The sequence below is a fragment of the Lycium barbarum genome, chromosome 8, assembly GCF_019175385.1.
Source record: "Lycium barbarum isolate Lr01 chromosome 8, ASM1917538v2, whole genome shotgun sequence".
NCBI lineage: Eukaryota > Viridiplantae > Streptophyta > Magnoliopsida > Solanales > Solanaceae > Lycium > Lycium barbarum.
The window spans coordinates 105938748-105958616 of NC_083344.1; the positions used below are offsets into that span (position 1 = coordinate 105938748).

Genomic DNA, 19869 nt, shown 5'->3' on the forward strand with positions numbered 1-19869 from the left:
AATCAACATTAGCATATCAAGAAGCTAGCCAATCCATACCCATAATCACGTCAAACTCGATCATATCTAACTCCACCAAATCCGTCTTAGTGCAGCGGCCACAGATAATCACGGAACAATCTCTATAAATCTGACTGGCTATAACAGAGTCCCCTACTGGTGTAGCTACCTCAAAAGGCTCTATCGGTTCGGATTCTATCCCAATTGTATCAGCAACGAGTGGAGATATAAATGATAATGTAGAACCAGGATCAATCAATGCATACACATCACGAGAGAAAACCAGTAATATACCTGTGACGACATTAGGCGAAGCCTCCTGGTCCTGTCTGCTGGCTAAGGCATAAATGCGGTTCGAAGGACCGCTAGAACCTGAAGCACTGCCACAACCTCAACCGCGTCCCGCCGGGGCAAGCATACCTCGCCCCGCAGGGCGTGCAACTGATGGAGCAGATGATGAACCAGCGGCTGACCCCGTCGGCTGAGCCACACTACCAGAACCGCTCGCCAACGGACAATCTCGCATAAGATGGCCCTGACCACCACATGAAAAACAGGCTCCAGTAAGTCGATAACACTCTCCCGGGTGCGATTTCCCGCAATGGGAACAACGGGGCCTGGGTGGTCTGGACTGGCTGGGACCTCTAGCTATCTGTGACCCTGATGCTCTGGAGCTCTGACCGGCCCCAGACTGTCCTGCACTGTCAAATCTCCTACCGGCTGGCTGTGTACCCCGGCCTGACGGAGGAGGATGTCTGCCTGACTGCTGCTGCTGAGGCTGTCCGCCTCGAGAATCTCCAGAATAACCTGCGAATCTGGCCCTCTTGGGTGGCCTCCTGTCCCGATCTCTGCTAGAATAATCAGCTCTATGTCGGTCCTCCATACCCAGGGCATAAGCCTGTAGTCGGGCAATATCCTTGTCTGCCTGCAATGCCACCGCCATACAGCCATCAATCAAATAGCGGTCTAACCCCATCACGTATCTGTGCATCCAATCGGCCATATCTGCTACTATGGCAGGTGCATACCGGGCCAAAGAATCAAACTCCATATTATACTCACGGACGCTCCGACCCCTCTGCTGCAGATGCAAAAATCGGTCAACCCGCGCCCGCCGTAACTCTGGGGGCAAAAAGTGGTGAGTGAAAGCAGTCACGAACGCGTCCCAAGTAGTTGGGGTAGCACCCTCACCCCTGGATAGCTCCCAGGACTCATACCAGTGAGCAGCAACATCCCGTAGTCTATGCGAAGCCAACTCAAAAGACTCAGTCTCTGAAGCCCTGACCAAATCTAGTGAGCGCCGCATCCCCCGAATAAAGTCATGGGGGTCCTCGTCGGGCTTAGACCCGTAAAACTCTGGAGGGCCACATAATAGAAACTCTCGAACCCTCAGGCTGTCACGCCTATCATCATCATCATCATCTCTCCGCCCGCGTCTGCGAGCCTGTCCCGCTACCAGAGTGGTCAATAACTGCACAGCCTCTCTCAGTGTCCTGTCCTCCGCCCCTGGCTGAGGAGCTGGAGGCGCGGGAGCTGGAGCCCCTGGAGCTAATGGTGAAGCTGCTCCAGACTCCTCTGACGATGAAGACGTAGCAGAGTCGGCTGGCCGGGACGTAATATCACGCATCATCTGAGCAAGGGTCCGAGTATCCTTCTGAGCCCGGCTGGTCTCTCCTACTACGCCCTTTTTCTTCTGGGCGGCCGTCACCTTTTTCGGAGGCATCACTGAAAGAAAAACAACAACAGATCAGAACAGAATCATCCTAATAGCACAGCTCTATCGCACGATCTAAGATTCAAAAAAGAAAACATCCTAAATGTCCTGTAGCTTCCTGTTTATAGATGTGGTGCACAACACACCGATAAACAAGACTCTACTAGACACGGTCTGTAGACATTCCGAGGACAAACCGCTCTGATACCACTTTTGTCACGACCCAACCCCGTAGGCCGTGACTAGTGCCCGATCTGGGCACCCAAACCCATCTATCAAATGCATTCAAGTATATACCAGAAGCCGACGAGGCTATATTCTAAATTTAGACAACTCCCAGAAAAATTTCGGCAGAGTTTCCTCTGTTTTACAGACTATCCAAAATAACCCTGTACACAGCAAACACCAACAAAGGCCACACAGGGCTAGCAAAGCAACGTATAAACATATGCATACCGGCTGCCTCGGCGTATGGGATCGCCCAAACAACATATACACCTATCCATACAGAAAGACCCTAACCCACAAACATGTCCACAGACCTCTAAACAGACCGACAGAATCATATGACGGTACAGGGCCCCACCGTACCCATGAACGAATATATACAAATGCACTAATAAATATATATACCAAAAGTATAAGCTCCGGAAAGAGAGGAGCACTCCGAATAGCACAAAGGGTGTCCTAAACAGGTGGATCACCAGGCTGTGCGTCCGTACCTGCGGGCATGAAACGCAGCCCCCGGAGAAGGGGGTCAGTACGAAATATGTACTGAGTATGCAAAGCAGAAGGTACAGAAACAAATCTGAACAATAATCAAATCAGATATATAGAAAATAATACATATCAAAAAAAAATATATCAAAATGTTTATTTCCAAAGTATAAATTATGCATAGGGCACAGGAAAATGTGGTCGCCCGCCTGTCGATGGCGCCACAACACAGCATAACACCAGAAAGTTTCAAATCTCCGAATCCCCGTCACACATCACAACACAGCATAACGCCAAACACAGCATAACGCCAAACATAAGTGGAACCCGGCCCTCGAGCGAGGAGCACGGCGAACCATAATCACAGCATAACACCGGAATGTATCACAAAGCGCACGACAACAGAACCGGCCCGGGAACCGGTGAACGATATCACAGTAGGCACGAGCAGAGTAGTGAGGAATCATATGCATAAAATCATTATTATAAATCTGAAGGATAAGTAAAATAGTCATATTCGAAATCGGAATAATAATTATCACTTTTTGTTTCAAAGTTGTCGAATTTCAAGAAGGGCGTCGCGGGACCCACAGACGAGTATATGATAACAACGAGGTTAGGGAGATCCCAAATTTATAATTAAAATATAAGAAGTGCGGAAGCAAATATAGAAAAGAATCTAAAAACTAGAAAATAAAAGATATGGGAAATTCGAAGGAACAATCCACGAATTTCCAAGAACGTTAGTTCTAAAGTCTTGACAAGATCCAAGTAACAACATATAGATTTATAGGAAGAAATCTAACGCCTTTACTTGAGATAACAAATCAAAAACAGTAGATTAGGATCCTGACCGCTTTGTGAGTAACTTAAGACAACAATTAGTATTTAGAACTAACCGCCTTCGAAAGAATACCAAAAAGAAATCAAAGATATCAAGGAAGAAATTATCTTACTACCTTGAACTAGGAACTAGTTAGGTTGAAAGATAAATCCAAAAGTAATGCCACAAAGGTTCAAAAGAACTCTCAATATAATATATTCTTCAAAATCTGATTTACAATGGATGACAATCACCCCTATATATAGTTGTAAAGGAAGGAACTAGTCAAAATAGAAATAAATGGGAATTATCTTCCCTAGAAACATAGAAGACTTCCCACACTAGGACCAATGTAGTCAACATAGATTAAAACAACCTAGAAGACTACCCACACTTGGACCAATGCAAGTCAACATAGATTAAAACAACAATTAATTATTTATTCTAGAAACTAATTTGGGCCAATTTGGGCTGCTGGAAACTTCTTCTTTTGGGGCTGATTTGGGCCTCATTTCATCTCACTTTGGACTTTAATTTGGACCTCCAAATAGGTGTAAGACTTGAGGAAAAAAATCTGAATAGGGCTGGAGGTCTTCTGCCATCACAAGACAATTTTTTTAATTGCTAATTGAAGCCCGTTGATCTTGACATAACATTTCCTTGTCCTTCAATGGAGTTGAGCTTCCATGGCTGCTATCAGTATAGACCCGAACTGAGCCCGCCTATGAAAAGCATACTCATTTTATATCATACAAACTCCTACGAAAATTTCAAAGCAATCCGAGCTTTTCTGAGGAAATTATGGGCGTTTGAAGTTTTGGAATCGCTAAAGAATGAACTTTAAAACAAAAATCAGCTTTCATGTAATCTTTACAAATTATGGATTCCAAGAACATAAGGATCAATGTTTTGCCATGACAAGGCAAGGATGCCAAAGAACAAATGCGATTCATAAACATGCTCGGATTGTGAGAATAGAGTTTCCTCGAGGCTTATATCATAGCCTATTTTAACTAAGGCATGCCGAAGAAGGAAGATTACTTTACATACCTCAAACGCTCTCCAATACGATCCAAACTCAAGCTAAATCCAACCTATGATTCGGGCTGCCCACGATCTATAAACAAGCCATAAAATGCCAAACATTAGCTAAAGACTCTTTGGGCATTAAATTCCAATTTCGCCCTTAATTCTATAGAAATTTGGGCAGCATTTCCCCTGTAAATAGGCTACCCCGAGAATTTAACTCGGCCGTATCAATCAACAACAACAACAACAACCAACCTAACAACATTAATAATCAATCCGAAAGGTAATACAACAATAATAGCTCTCTTTTCTATCATTCATCAACTTTCGTAAATTCAATTCGACGACTTACCTTCAAGCCAAAATCGACGCTTATACGCTCACATACTAACCCGAACCCATACCAAAAACATTTCAAGACATTCTAAGCAATTTATACAATTTTTCCAACAATCCATAAATTTTCCCAAGCTACCCGAAACAGCCCCTAACCGAGACAGCCCCCCTAACTTTTTTTTCATTTCCAAATCATGGTTCGTATCTACAATTTACATTCTAACAATGCTATTTTCATCAATACACAATTTACATTAAATGTACAACAACTTCCAAATCAGTCCGCAATATTTACAACATCAATTTGAGTCAATAAACTTTCATTTCCAACATAGAATTCATGGCGACGACGGCTAAACAATAAGCGATACTAATTCAATTCTTGGCACATAAGGTGACCCATTTTCGGCTAACACTACACATATACATATATGGATGATTCTCAATTGTTCTTCACCTTACAATGATCATAATCAACTAACTAGGCATTAATTCATAATTTCAATCACAACACAACAACACCCATTTACACGACTCAAGCTCCACATACACAACTCACCTCCAACATTTCATATTTCATGATTTTCCTCCATTATAACATACTACAAGATACAAACAACCTTTATAACACAAAAGCAAGATCAACTCTTACCTATCCTCTTCAATTCCACAAAATGCTAGGGTTTCCAATGGATGAAAAATAATGGGTTGATCGCTCCAACGACACTCCCACGCTACTTAGGGACCTCAAAATAGTGGGTTTGTACCAAGGAAATAATTTTGGAAGAGCAAGAAATGGGGGTGGATTTTTCCTTGGGCTGGCCGAGAGCCCCCTTATTGTGGTGCTCTTCAATTCCTTTTTTTTTTTTAAGAGTTGGAGTGAAGTGAAATGAAGTGGTCATCTTTTTAACAATGCAAGACTTAGTCAAGGGTGCCTTGGCCCACATAATGAGTTGTTCCACTTAGAAGAAGACACAAAGTTGTGTGGGCACCACATGGAATTTGTGGATGACTTTCCACTTCAAATTTTATCACCTTTGGTCCCAAATTTTCCTAATTGTTCCATACCAATAAATTCGTGCACAACTTATATCTCAAAATAAATTCGAAGGTCAAGAATCCCGACTTTGTATCCCAAAATAATTTTGTCCTTAGCTTATCATAAATAAATCTGGATTATTCCACTGTACAAAAATACAGGTTCTAACATATCCCTCATCATCCAAAACACCAACAGAGATCAAGTGCAAACGAACATCAGGTTCATGCTTTACATTGTTTAAAACTAGTTTAGTTCCAATACTAGTTTTCAAACAAATCGTTCCAACACCAGCCACCTTGGATATAGTCGCATTACCCATACTCAAAGTTCCAAATTCACCCGGAGTATAGGATGAAAAAAATTCCTTCCTTGATGTCACATGAGATGCGGCACCACTGTCCACAACCCAGCTTGACTCATCACAAGCAATATTTATCAGATCCGCATCAAGGACAGTAATAAGATCTTCTGTAGTGACAGCGGAAACACGATTGCCATCTTCTTTCTTTTCCTCCTTTTCTCTATTCTCTTTTTTCAAAATCCGGCAGAACTTCTTTGTGTGCCCTTTCTTCCCACAATGATAGCACTCAATATATTTAAGTCTACTTCTGGATTTACTTTTATGATGTTCTCTATTTTGAGAACCACGATTCTTGCCTCTCCCCCTAGTGTCAAACACCAAGACATCTGATGAGGAGGAACCTTGAGATTTTCTTCTCATCTCTTCATTTAAAAGACTGCTCTTGGCAAGATCCATAGAGATCACACCATTCGGAGCAGAATTTGATAATGAAGTTCTAATTATTTCCCAAGAATCTGGTAGGGAACCAAGTAGAAACAGGCCTTGAATTTCTTCATCAAAATTAATGCCCATAGCAGATAACTGGTTCATGATCCCCTGAAAAGTATTCAGATGATCTGTCATTGTGTAACCATCGTGGTATTTTAAACCCAGCATTTGCTTTATCAAAACATCTTGTTGTTACCAGTTTTCCGAGCATACAAACTTTCAAGATGCTCCCATAGGGTCCGAGCATGTGTCTCCCCAGAAATATGGTTCAACACATTATCGTCAACCCACTGTCTAATAAAGTCGCAAACCTGCCGATGCAACAAATTCCACTCTTCATCTGATTTATTTTCAGGCTTTTTATTGGCAAAGACAGGTTGATGAAAATTCTTGACATAGAGCAAATCTTCCATTTTGCCCTTCCAAATGGCATAATTTACACCACTCAAAGTAACCATTCTACTAATGTTGGCTTCCATTGTTTATCACAAATACAGATACTATTTTATTCGAAGACCAAAATAATTCTTTTCTGATGTGGAAGTTCAAACTGAGCTGCAACCACAGAGCATACTCAGACAGAACCTTGGCTCTGATACCACTTGTTGGGAATAAAATAGACTCACAAAAATAATATTCACGGTATTAGTGATAAACGCGGAACACTAACTTATGGTCAAATCAGCAAGAATAAAATTCAGCGATAATGACACCAAGATTTTACGTGGAAACCCTTCTGAATAAGGGAAAAACCACGGCCAAGAGGAGCAGCTGATATCACTATAGTAAGGAATTTTACACTGTGTAGTCACGAGTATAAATACTCCAAAGACCACTACACACTCAAAAAGAAAAACACTCTTTTGATTTTTCCCACCTCACTACAATATCACTCACACTCTATTTTTCTTCACAGACTATTTTCTTACAGTCTATGGAATACCTCACTTTGCTCTCACTCAGATGTATTGTCTGAGATTTTTGGTGTGTTACAAATGAACCATAAGCTGCCTATTTATAGGAATGAATTTCTATGATGAGGTAAGCGCTTACATCACGAAAATGTGAACAAAAGAATTAGCTTGTTGGTCAATTCCACAATTGCTACCAATGTGATTTTGTCAAAGGAAGAAAAGTCTTCCTTCCTTAAAATATGGGATAGGGGACTGGACCCCACACTTGTTTGGTTTCGAGCAATAAATATAGCCAACAAAAACAGAGAGATTGAAACTTCCAACAATGCTACGAGTAACTGACAGTCTGATTTATTGTGGCGGAATAGTTTTGATTCACCTGCTATTATGTCATTGGATTTCTGTACCACTCGTAATTTGTAATTAAAATGTTGTTGCACTCCATCATCAGATTTGTGTAGGCTTCTCCGACAAAATGAAGTCAAAATGAACATAAAATCAGTTGTTGCAGCACAATGAAAAATTTTAGAAGCATAGAGGATGGGAAATTAGAAAATTATGAAGAGAACATCAAGCAAAGGGAAAGATCTGTTAAACACAGTTATTTCACTTTTAAAACATCTAAGTATCAAATCAAACTAATTAGGGAAACTCTAATCTCGTCACTTGGGTCGTGGTATTTTAAATAAAGAAAAAAGAAACAGCAACAGTAAAACATATCCCTGTTTAAGGTTCATTTCTATTGCAACTTCTAACCCTGAACATAATAAACAACCTGTAAAAACTGAGTCTAATATAAGATTCTAAATACCCATGTTAAGACACTATTCTGGTAAACTTCTATTTTCCTGTTCCTACACTGTTAAACTATTAATTACCTTTGCTTTCACGATGCTTCATTAATCTTCTTTTCATTCCGAGTATGTGCATAGTTAACTGAATTTTTAACTGTTGCTCATGTGCGTTACAGGAGGGCCAACAGATGAGGCGCGTGGAACCTTAAATCTTTGCATCCAATATTGGACTAGTCGAGGATGGGCATTTGTGGATGTTAACTATGGAGGAAGTACGGTTATGTTATCAGTTTGAGCTTTTTATTTTAACTTCCAGCTTTCTTGGATTCGGACAATTTTTTCATTTGTTGTCAAATGCAGTTGTATCTGATTTACTATAAACTTTCTGCAATTTATCCTATATTTCAGTCCGTTCAATTCTGATACATTACACTCCATTAAGTTCTTAAAGTTTACTTGTCCCTCTCTATATATCAGATAACTAAGTCTTCACAAATTTCAATTCAAGGTTATGGCAGGGCATACCGTGAACGCCTTTTGGGGAAGTGGAGAATTGTTGACGTCAATGATTGTTGCTCTTGTGCTAAATATTTGGTAAATTGAATTAAATGTATCTCCTACCTTTAGTTATTATTTTTCTGTTTTCTTTACGCTACCAAGGATATTTGTTGATTAAGGTGGATGAGGCGAAGGTTGATGGAAAGCGCCTTTGCATAACTCGGTGTTCTGCTGGTGGTTACACAACATTAGCTTCTCTTTGTTTCAGAGATACATTCAGAGCTGGCGCTTCTTTATTTGGAGTAAGTCGATATGCAACATCAATCCGGTATTAAGGAGGGCATGGTTGTTATTATGGTATGATTAGTGCTAGGCTCAGCCGAAGTAAAATGCTTAGTAAACCCTTACCCTGTTCTTTCCATCATGTGAGCGTATGCAGACGGTAAAACCGGAAAAAGTAAAACGAAATGGCATAGTAGAAGTTTAAGTGATGGTTAATCATATTTACTTATGTTTCTTCACCTTAGGCTTAATGTATGCATTGATTTTCTGTCTGCGTCTCCTTTTGAATATAAGGAAAAGCTTATTTGGAATACAATGTTACGTTATGCTCAATCTATCTGATCTCTATGTCACAAACATGTACCTCCTATCCTACTTCACTATTGGACTGGGGGAGAGGGTGAGTGGTTTGGAGAACATGGTTCTGGTGGAATCCAGTCACGGGCTAACACGCTTTATGCTGTTTTAACAGATTGCCGATTTGAAGTCACTGAGTGATCAGATGCACAAATTTGAATCCCAGTATATCATTAATCTCGCTGGTAATTATTTGACACTGATTCACAACTTACTGAATAGTTCTAACTGCTTTTGGTCACAATTTAACATTTTCTTCCTGATACAGGTGACGAAATTGCTTTAAAGGAGCGGTCTCCTATCAACTTTGTTGATCGATTCTCTTGCCCCATAATATTGTTCCAAGGATTAGAAGACACGGTATACTGCTGCAACTTGTGCTTTTCTTTCCATTTTAAGAAAAGAAATTGAACCCTGTTATATTAAATTTTGATCTCAGTGGACCCTAAAAAAAAATTCAGCTTCCCTTCTGCAATGAAAAACTTGTATCTTACATTGAGCAAATATACAATTATTGAAGTTCCGTGAGAATAAGACAGAATTATTTGCTTACAGGTTGTCCAGCCAGAACAGGCCCGAAAAATCTACCAGGCCTTGAAGAAAAAGGGGTTACCTGTGGCTCTCGTGGAATATGAAGGAGAATCACATGGATTTCGGAAGGTGAGAACAAAGTATCACATGTATATTTAGTACACCCAGGGCATTTGTTGACTGTTTAATTCTACCATTTCTCCACATTAATAAGACATTTTATGATGCTACTGCTACAATTTACTGTGGTATGTCCTTGCCCAAAGAAATCAAATGAGTGTCTTGAGTTATAATGCTCAAATTGAAGCATGCAATTCTGGGAGTTCCTAATCGACAAGATTTTTCACAGGCGGAAAGCATAAAATTCACTCTTGAGCAACAAATGGTGTTCTTTGCTCGAACAGTTGGACATTTTTCAGTGGCTGATGAGATAGCTCCCATACCCATTGACAACTTTGATCAAGTACGAACAGTATCCTGACTGCCCTTGCGGGGTGAGAGTAGAGAACTCCAAGCGGTTTATCTGTAGTTTTCTTAGAAAGCCGCATTGCTGATCAATAATTTGACGGACTTAGAACTGCAACTGAAAAGAGAGCATTTGAAGTTCTGTACAGCTGGCCTTGGAGAATCTTGTTTGGCAAGGTTGGTTATATGATAGGGATGTCTTAGCCTCTTTTCTTGATAGTAACTAATACGTCTTTGTCCTTGAGCAATATTCTGTTCAGCAGTTACCATTTCCATCAAATTCTTGGATGCTGTCACTCAATATTGACTCATAGTTCGCTCTTGTACCCCCATCTCCATGTAGGTGGTGCTACAGAATAAAAACAATGAACTGTACTGTGTTGTAAACCAGAGAATAAATATGAATTCTGTCTAAACTCGAACCTTTTCTTCTCGTTTATGTCCTTCTGTTTTTGGAGTTTAACGATGACCTGTGAAGCACGCTGATATTAGTTTCTTAGTATCCAGGACGACATGTAGGAAGTTCTGGTGCCTTCATTTGATACTTGAGTGGCGGATTGTCTCCAGATGTTGTGATAGGCATGCATTGTTCCTTTGGCGGGACGTAAAATGCTAGCAATATTGTAGTTAAATCTTTGAAGCTCCTTAAACTTCATAACAAAATATTAAAAGCTCTGATGTTTTATTGTACTTTTTCAGTGCAAAGAAGAAAGGGAAAAGGGTCAAATTTACCCCTCAACTATGCAAAATGAAACATATTTTTACTCCGTTAATAGTTGGGGTTGGATATGCCCTCATGGCCGTTACTAAAATAAGCTAAAATTTGCCCTTATTTTCAAACGGCGGAAGATTAAGAACTCGTTGATGCCACGCGTTCCACAATTAAGGATCAATTTTTAAAATAGAGGGCAAATCTGAACTTTTCACATAGTTCAGTAGAAAATTTGACCCTTCTCCCTAATTTTGAGTTTTTTTTTAACTTTTTTATGTTCCCCCTTTCTCTCTCCCCGCCACTACCTCTACCACCACCGATCACTTTTTCACCATCAATGTAAATTCGACTTGTTATAGCACATAACCTACAATTTGTTTCAGGTTAACAGTTACTATTGCTTATTATATAGAGTTTACCTGTAATACTACCTTTTAAATAACCTTGTTGATATTTATTTCCATGGTAAGTGCATATAGATTATACTCTATGGACATACATAGTTAAACTGGGTTGGGGAGTGCATGTTAAAACTGCCCCTAAAGTACATATGTCATTTGTACGAGTAGTTGGCTTGATTTTTGTAACTGCTACAGTATATGTGTATACAGTATTACATCTATGTATATTTAACACCGCCAGCTTGGTTCCAGAAATACAGTAATTGCACATAATAATAACCAAATTCTTATTTTTCATCAAATCTGTAACAGATGATGGTAAAAATATTCTCAAAATACTCCGTAATCAAATCCGCCAAGTTTTGATTTGGTTAGAACTAAACTGTGTGGAAATACTCGAGTTATAAGGCTATTACATGAAGTTATAGTGGAGTATATCATACTTTCCATAATTATTTGTGTAATCTGTTAAAAGAGCCTAGCTTGTAACCTTCATAATTGGAGGGAAGAATGGTGCATGGTACATTTGTACTTGATCATTTCTAGTCAATGGTGATGGGAAACCTTTTGGCAAAACAAAAAGTATGGTTGATTTAATTAATTACTGATGGGAATACCATGGTTGGTTATAGTTGTCATTATTTGGATAGAAGCAACTTTAGCGGCACTGCACCATAATTTGGAAGAAAAATATCATTTGGCCATCTAGTTTATGAAATATGTACAGTGTATAGGTAGTGAAAGTATATTAAATATACATATACTATACAAACCTATACACAACATATACAATGGCGGAGCCACTCATCGCCAAGGGTGGTCACCTGCACACCCTTGGCTGGAAAATGGTACTAGTATACGGATTAGATATTATAGTTAACTGGATATAAATTAAATTTTGAACACCCTTAAAATAATTGATATAGATAGCTTAGAGGTAAAGGATGTTCAATTTTACCTAGAAGTCATGGTTTAAAGCTTGCGTCAAACACTAGTCATCTTCTTTTTTTAAAAGAAAACATACAAATAATGTCTAAAACTACTTGGTTGATTTGTATTTGAACTTATTTTCTTCCATGTTCCGACTAAACTTATTTGTATTTGAGTTATGATTTGCGTTTGGTTTATTTTTATGTTGGTTTGGAGTTACGTTGAACTCATTTACTGAAGCTCCTTTAGTCTTTCTTCTTTCCTTCCTATTTCCTAGAAAAGAAGAAGACGTATTATTAAAAAAAAAAGAAAACAACGAGATCTAATAGCAAGTTAGCAACCACTTATTTTGTTCTCTTTTCTTTTTTAATTACTTGTGTGAATATTTTAATTATCTAACTTTGTTCTATTTCTTTCCTTTTTTTTCAAAGAAAATCAATTAGTCGTTATCTCTCACTTTGTATCATTCTCGGAATGCCCCTTGTTGTTCTTAACTTGTGGGATTACATACACTGGGTATGTTGTTTGTTGTTGCTGTCATTTGATACTGTAATCACCGTAAGAGTTTTCTAACAGTGAAATTTATCAAGAATAACTTGCGAAATCAAACGGACCATAAATTTTTAGGCGGGTGTGCAGTGATGATGTTAAAAAAAAATCGTTGCACTCATTCATCGGAAAAAAATTATATACTTATCAATATTTGAACAACCTTACTAAAATTTCTGGCTCTGCCATTGAACATATACCTACCTACCTATACACTAATATACGGCTGAAGGGTATAGGTAGTGCATACTTCGCCCATGTTTGGTAAACTAGATGGCTGAGGGTGCATTAACATAAGTTTCTCAACTAATAAAGATCCAATTAGAACTAGAAATCTTCTGCTATACCCAAAACAAAAAGCAAAAATGCATTGCCAATTAAGCTAGCCAGACGGTGGATTCCATTTGACTTGTCATATTCCTGTAAGCAGCATCATAATTAAAAGAACGTTAAAAGATGCTACTACTACGTTCTATTTACACTAGTACGGTACTAAATAAGATTGGACTAAGTCTAAACAAATGTCACAACAAAAAGTTGGTTACAAAACAGATAATTCCTTCAGTAAATTTGCTACAAACTCAAACACTAAATCAAGGAGGACATCAATTGCACTCAAAAACCAAGCACCAACTTTCCTTTACTCCTTTTAGCTAAAAAACTGTCTAAGAAATCATGAAGATGAAGAAGAGTGCAGCTGTTTTTATTCTTTTTCTGCTATGCTCTTTGGCCATGGTACAATCTGAATATTCGCCAGTGTACATAGGATCTCAAGAAGGGTTCAAAGAAGCAGATAAGATATCGTCATTGCCAGGCCAACCCCTAGTTAATTTTGATCAGTTTTCTGGCTATGTTACCATTGATCCCTCAGCTGGTCGAGCGTTTTTTTATTATTTTGCAGAGTCTGAAGATCCTTCAAACAAGCCCCTTGTGCTCTGGATAAATGGAGGTTAGTAATTTCTTGTCAGTGGCGGAGCCAGAGTTTTCGGTAAGGGTGTTCAAACTTCGAAGAGGTATATACATATAAAAAAAATCTACCGATGGGTGCATCGAGAAATTTAAGTCAAACTATATATAATATTAAGCCAACTCATAAAAGTACTTGTTATAAAATTAACAATAGTACAAATCAAAACTAACGTAAAAGTCAACAAACGAAATTCTTTTAGTGAAAGTATAATTTGAATATGTTATTCAAATCGTTCGAGAAGGTAAATAATTAATACTTTGATACTTTTCTTTATATAAGCCACTACAGAATCCCAAAAAATTCATTATTCATGTAGTGCATTTTATTTAGAAGACTAAAATTCTGTAGTATTTAAAAATATTTTCCTATTGAAATTTCAAACTGTATCACAAGGTTTTTTAATTAGAAAAGATATAATCCAACAAAAAAAAAATGGAAAATAGAGCTAGGCAACTGTGTTATTATCACCAGGATATTCACGGACAATGAAAAGGCCGTTTTTACTTTGCACCTAATCTTTTTATGCATATAAATCAATTTTAGTGCATGGACAACAAATTAATTCTCTTCTTTAAATAATAACAAATTATTATTCTCATCAAAATTTTAGTGTTCTTCCAATAATAATAGAAAGAGCCCTTACAAAAATTATATTATACGAGGGAATCATGTTGTTAAAATAAATAAAAAATATAAAGGAGGAGAGAATATTTCAAAAGATAAAATCAGTAAACAATAAAAATAAGATGCTCCATTTGAAATTAAATTGTTGATGTCAAAGATGGGCCTTAGTATGCAGCCTAAGCAGCCCAGCTAGCAGAACACTACTTCGTTTTGGAAAAATGTAAAATTGAAGGCGAGACGAAAGGAATCGAACTCGCGACCCTGGGGTAAATTTGAACACCCTTAACTGCTGAGCCATCACTGTTGGTATTGTCAAGGGTGTTCAACAGTTTGCATTTATCCGATATATACAATATATTAACTATATATACAACGTAATTTTCCGGCGAAGGGTGTTCGGCCGAACACCCTTCCACTAGTGTAGCTCCGCCCCTGTTTCTTGCTATATGTATATAAGAAGTAATAATTGACCTATATACATCGTTTGATTTCCAGCGAAGGGTGTTCAACTAACCACTCTTCGGCCTACATAGCTATGTTCATGCTTGCGACACTTAGTTTTATTGATAAAACAAACAGATATATAGTACAATAGTAAGCTTTTGTAATAATGTCTAAGTTGGTTCTTATAATCTTACACCATTCATGTGCTGAACGCGACAGGTCCAACTTGCTCCTCTTTAGGGATTGGGGCATTCGAAGAGATAGGTCCATTCAGAGTCAATAGAAGTGGTAAAACTCTTGCGCAAAATGAATTCGCATGGAACAACTGTAAGAAACCCTACAACTAGAAATTTTTCATCCATTTACGTTAACGCGGTTCACTGTATAATCATTTTATAAATGTTGTTAACAATGCAGTGGCGAACATTCTATTCCTGGAATCCCCTGTTGGCGTTGGATTTTCTTACTCTAACACATCATCCAATGATGTTATTAGAGATACAGAGGTGGCATTAGACACCTATGCTTTCTTGGTTAATTGGTTGGAAAGATTTCCAGAATATAAAACCAGAGACTCGTTCCTAGCTGGTGAAAGTTATGCTGGCCATTATGTGCCTCAACTTGCTCAATTAATCCTCAACAACAACAAAATCACTAACCAGACGATTATCAACTTAGCAGGAATTGCTGTAAGATTGCACAAATTACTTAAACATAACACTTGCAACTATAAATATTGTTTTAATCCAACTGTACATCTTGACAGATTGGGAATCCAAACATCGACTACGAAACAAGACTATATGGTTTATATGATTATCTTTCGCAACATGCTCTTATATCAGATGAAATTCATGAGGGAATTGTTCTCAATTGCAACTTTTCTTCGGTGGATACTGTAACAGAAGACTGTAAAACAGTTACTAACCAAGCAAAGGAGGCTCGTGGCAATACCTACTTATATGACCTTTATGCTCCTTTATGTACTTCATTCTCACCTTCACCATCGGTACTAGCTATCTATTTCCTTAGTCAAACTTTGATCCTTGCCCTACCTTTTGTTTTTCATAAACTGGTGACAAGAATAATGTCAACTTTGCATGTGAAACAGACACTGGATTTCAATCCATGTGCTGATCAGGATGTACTCGTTTACCTGAACACTCCACAAGTCCAAGAATCAATTCATGCAAATGCAACTGCATCAATTCAAGGAACATGTGGGTGTTTTGCAAGTAATTAACTAACATTATTTTCTTGCACAAATTTCTTTTAGATTTTAGTGATAAGGAACTTAATTCCCACACCTGCGCCATGCCATATTAATTGACTTTGGCATATTATGTTTCGTTTCTGCAGCTTGAGCTTAGAGTTTGACCAATTTTTAGTACTAACAGTATTGCCTGTCATTCAAGAGCTGATGACTGCCAATATCAGTGTTTGGATCTTTAGGTAACATATTACATAAAACTTCAGTTATATGAAAAAATGCTACTTGAAACTAATTTTCCAAACTAACATGGACATTTAATTTTTGTCCACACAGTGGAGACACAGGCGGTGTGATACCTGTAACATCAGTTAAATATGCTATAAATCAACTTGGTCCACCAACCGTAAAGACTCCATGGTATCCTTGGTATTCCCAGTGCGAGGTAATCAAATTAAATTGAAGGACATTTTTTATTCTTTGCTTATTTTTTTAAGGCATAATACGTAAACAGACACTCAAACTTGGCACAGTGGCGGACCTAGGATTTAAGAGTCGTGGGTGCCTCATTAAATTTAATAAAATAAAATCTTGAGTAGAGGTTCGAACCCAAGTTCTCTGGTCACCCAAATCTTTGAAGTTCCACCTGGAAACCGAAGCACCCAGCTGTGTTTTTTATTTCCGGGGTGCTTTTCGAGTTTTTATACCCAATTTTCATATATTTTTTATATAACTATACCTAGACTGCGGCGAGTTTAACGGGTGCTAGAGCACCATTACATTGAGCATAGGTCCGCCCCTGATCTCAACTTGTCCCCACTATGCCTCATGGAAACTTGATGCTGACGTGACACATAAATTTTAGAGGTGTCTATATGATCATTTTATAAGTTTGAGTGTTCAACCGATGCAACGGAGAAGAGTTAAGGTGTCTAGATGTGCATTCTCAGAGTTGGAGTATTTAGTTGACAGCTGATGTCAAGTTTGAGGGTCTGTTTATATATTATGCCTTTTTTTAACTAATTTGATATACAAACATATAAATTGACAAGTTTAATATATTTCACAGGTTGGCGGTTATGTGGTTGAATATGAAAATCTGATTTTCTTGACAGTAAGAGGAGCAGGACATTTTGTTCCATATTATCAGCCCGCTCGTGCAGTTACCTTTTTCACTGCCTTCATTGAAGGAAAACTTCCTTCTCCGCAGCAGAAAAATTAAGTTGTAAAACCGCCATCTGGAATGAAGCTTAAGAATTTCTCCTATATAACTAAGGGAGGAATTTCCTAATATTTTATGTAAGGTTTAGAGCACATTGGTCGCTCTTCGTGTTAAAAGTTTATCCAATCAAACTATGAAGCAGATGATGACTACTTCATGATATTGATACCATATTTGTATGTGCATTAAGAATTTCATTAGCACTTTATATTGGTAAACACTTACCCGCACCTAATATTTACATCGAACTATGCTAATTTATCATGCTTAAATGAGAAATTAATAAAAGAATGCGTATTGGTTAATTAGGATTTAGTAATAATTAGCCGAAAGTTAAGCCAAAGAAAAGGACGGAACTTTGCAAGTAAAATTCAACTTCATTATATCATCTTTTACACAGAGACCGTCCACGATGGTTGTCGTACCCCTCAAACAACTAGGCAAGGTATACATCGATCCAAGATGAATATCATACCTTCCCAACCAGCTAAGCAATGAGAGTCCGGAGCCAAAATGACATATTTTTACAGCAATTAGATCAAAATAGGCTGTCTTTTTTTTTTATACCCAAATGGGTATTTCGTTGATCATTCAACGAAATACCCCAGTTACTGTTCATAGCAGCAACTCTTTTTTTTTTTTTTTTTTTTGCTATTTCGTGGATTGTTCCACGAAATAGCTTTTTTTTTAATTTTTTTTTGCATTTCGTGGAACAATCCACGAAATAGCTTTTTTTTTTTTTTTTTAATTTCGTGAAAAAAATGATTTGTTTTTTACATATCATGACACAATCCACGAAATAGATGTTTTTTTATTTTATTTCGTGAATAAAAAAAGAAATAGGAAATTATAATTTTTTTTTTTTTTTTGCATTTCGTGTATTAAAAAACGAAATAGGATAAATTTTTTTCTAATTTCGTTCGTATAAAAAGGAAATTGGAATATATATATATATATATATATATATATATATATATATATATATATATATATATATATATATATATATATATATATTATTTCGTGTATTAATGAAGGAAATTGATTTGTTTTTTTATTTTTTTTGCATTTCGTAATCTAATGAACGAAATAGGTTTTTTTTTTTTTTTTTTTGTATTTAGTGAATAAAAAAATGAAATAGGAAATTATATATATATATATATATATATATATATATATATATATATATATATATATTGCATTTCGTGTATTAAAAAACGAAATAGGAAAATAATTTTATTTTCATTTCGTTTATATAAAAATGAAATAGGAATATATATATATATATATATATTTCATTCATGTACCAATGAAATATTTCGTGAATTGTTCCACGAAATGCAAAATAAAAAATAAAAATAAAAAACATATTTCGTGGATTGTTCCACGAAATGCAAAAAAAAAAAAAAAAAACAGTTTTATTTATATTAACGAAACTGTTTTATTTTTTAATTTAAAACTGTTTTTTTTTTATTTTTTATTTTGCATTTCGTGGAACAATCCACGAAATATAAAAAAAAAAAAACAGTTTTTTTATATCTTTTTGAAATTGATCTTATATATATATTCCAAATTGATTAAAAGCCATTTTTTAATTTTTTTTAAATATATTTTTCAAAAAACTTAGTGTTTAACTGTAAGGTTATTTTAGTCAACTTTATATATCGAGAAAATTAGTCAGCTTTATTTTCAAAAATTGAAACCGCAGAAGTGAAATTGACATTCACAGATACATTATCCCTGAAATTTTACGTTGAAATCTATTGCGTATCATCATCTTATAAGTAAATAAAACTGAAAATTTCATGCTAATTTGGGGGAAAATTGAAATTGAATGTGATAAAAGGCGTTTTTTTAAAAATTGGCTCGGCCAAACCGCCTTACGGCAGTTTGTGTGCATAGATCTCGGAAAAATACCCAAAATCAAAAAAACAAATCGCGTAAATCGGACGTCCGAGCGCAAAGTTATGACCATCTAAAGTTTGACGACTTTACAACTAGTTTTTCTCCCTATATTTTTTAGAATTATATTTATATTTAAAATAAAGTTATGTCTTGACTTTACAATTATTTTTTTTTTCGTTTATTAAAAAAACGAAATAAGATTTTTTTTTATTTCGTGAATATATAAATGTTTTTATAAATGAAACACAAAAATATATATATATTCATCCTATTTCATTGGTACATGAATGAAATATATATATATATATATATGTATATAATTTCCTATTTCGTTTTTTTATTCACTAAATACAAAAAAAAAAAAACCTATTTCGTTCATTAGATTACGAAATGCAAAAAAAATAAAAAAACAAATCAATTTCCTTCATTAATACACGAAATAATATATATATATATATTCCAATTTCCTTTTTATACGAACGAAATTAGAAAAAAATTTATCCTGTTTCGTTTTTTAATACACGAAATGCAAAAACAAAAAAAAAATTATAATTTCCTATTTCTTTTTTTATTCACGAAATAAAATAAAAAAACATCTATTTCGTGGATT

At 36.5% G+C, this 19869-nt stretch overlaps 2 protein-coding genes and 1 long non-coding RNA gene across 3 annotated transcripts in view; 2 read left to right on the forward strand and 1 right to left on the reverse strand.

Annotated features, from left to right (window-relative positions):
- LOC132606532 (uncharacterized) overlaps positions 1-10489 on the forward strand; it is a 30990-nt gene extending 20501 nt beyond the window's left edge. The window contains exons 11-17 of the mRNA XM_060320081.1: positions 8336-8436; positions 8667-8753; positions 8837-8959; positions 9412-9481; positions 9565-9656; positions 9852-9956; positions 10177-10489. Of these exons, the coding sequence (XP_060176064.1) occupies positions 8336-8436; positions 8667-8753; positions 8837-8959; positions 9412-9481; positions 9565-9656; positions 9852-9956; positions 10177-10308 (710 nt within the window). The 3' untranslated portion in view covers positions 10309-10489. The remainder of the gene's footprint in view (positions 1-8335; positions 8437-8666; positions 8754-8836; positions 8960-9411; positions 9482-9564; positions 9657-9851; positions 9957-10176) is intronic.
- LOC132605225 (uncharacterized) lies at positions 2330-5477 on the reverse strand. The gene is made up of 3 exons (XR_009569105.1): positions 5272-5477; positions 4305-4371; positions 2330-2436 (listed from the first exon to the last, which is right to left on the reverse strand). It is a non-coding gene; the product is annotated as an uncharacterized LOC132605225 (long non-coding RNA).
- A 3070-nt stretch (positions 10490-13559) lies between the features above and the next one.
- On the forward strand, positions 13560-17354 carry LOC132608079 (serine carboxypeptidase 1-like). Its single transcript, XM_060322152.1, has 8 exons — positions 13560-13833; positions 15142-15249; positions 15340-15611; positions 15689-15931; positions 16034-16146; positions 16282-16374; positions 16469-16577; positions 17202-17354. The coding sequence occupies exons 1-8, from the start codon at positions 13560-13562 to the stop codon at positions 17352-17354; spliced, it is 1365 nt and encodes a 454-aa protein (XP_060178135.1).
- Positions 17355-19869: the final 2515 nt, after the last annotated feature.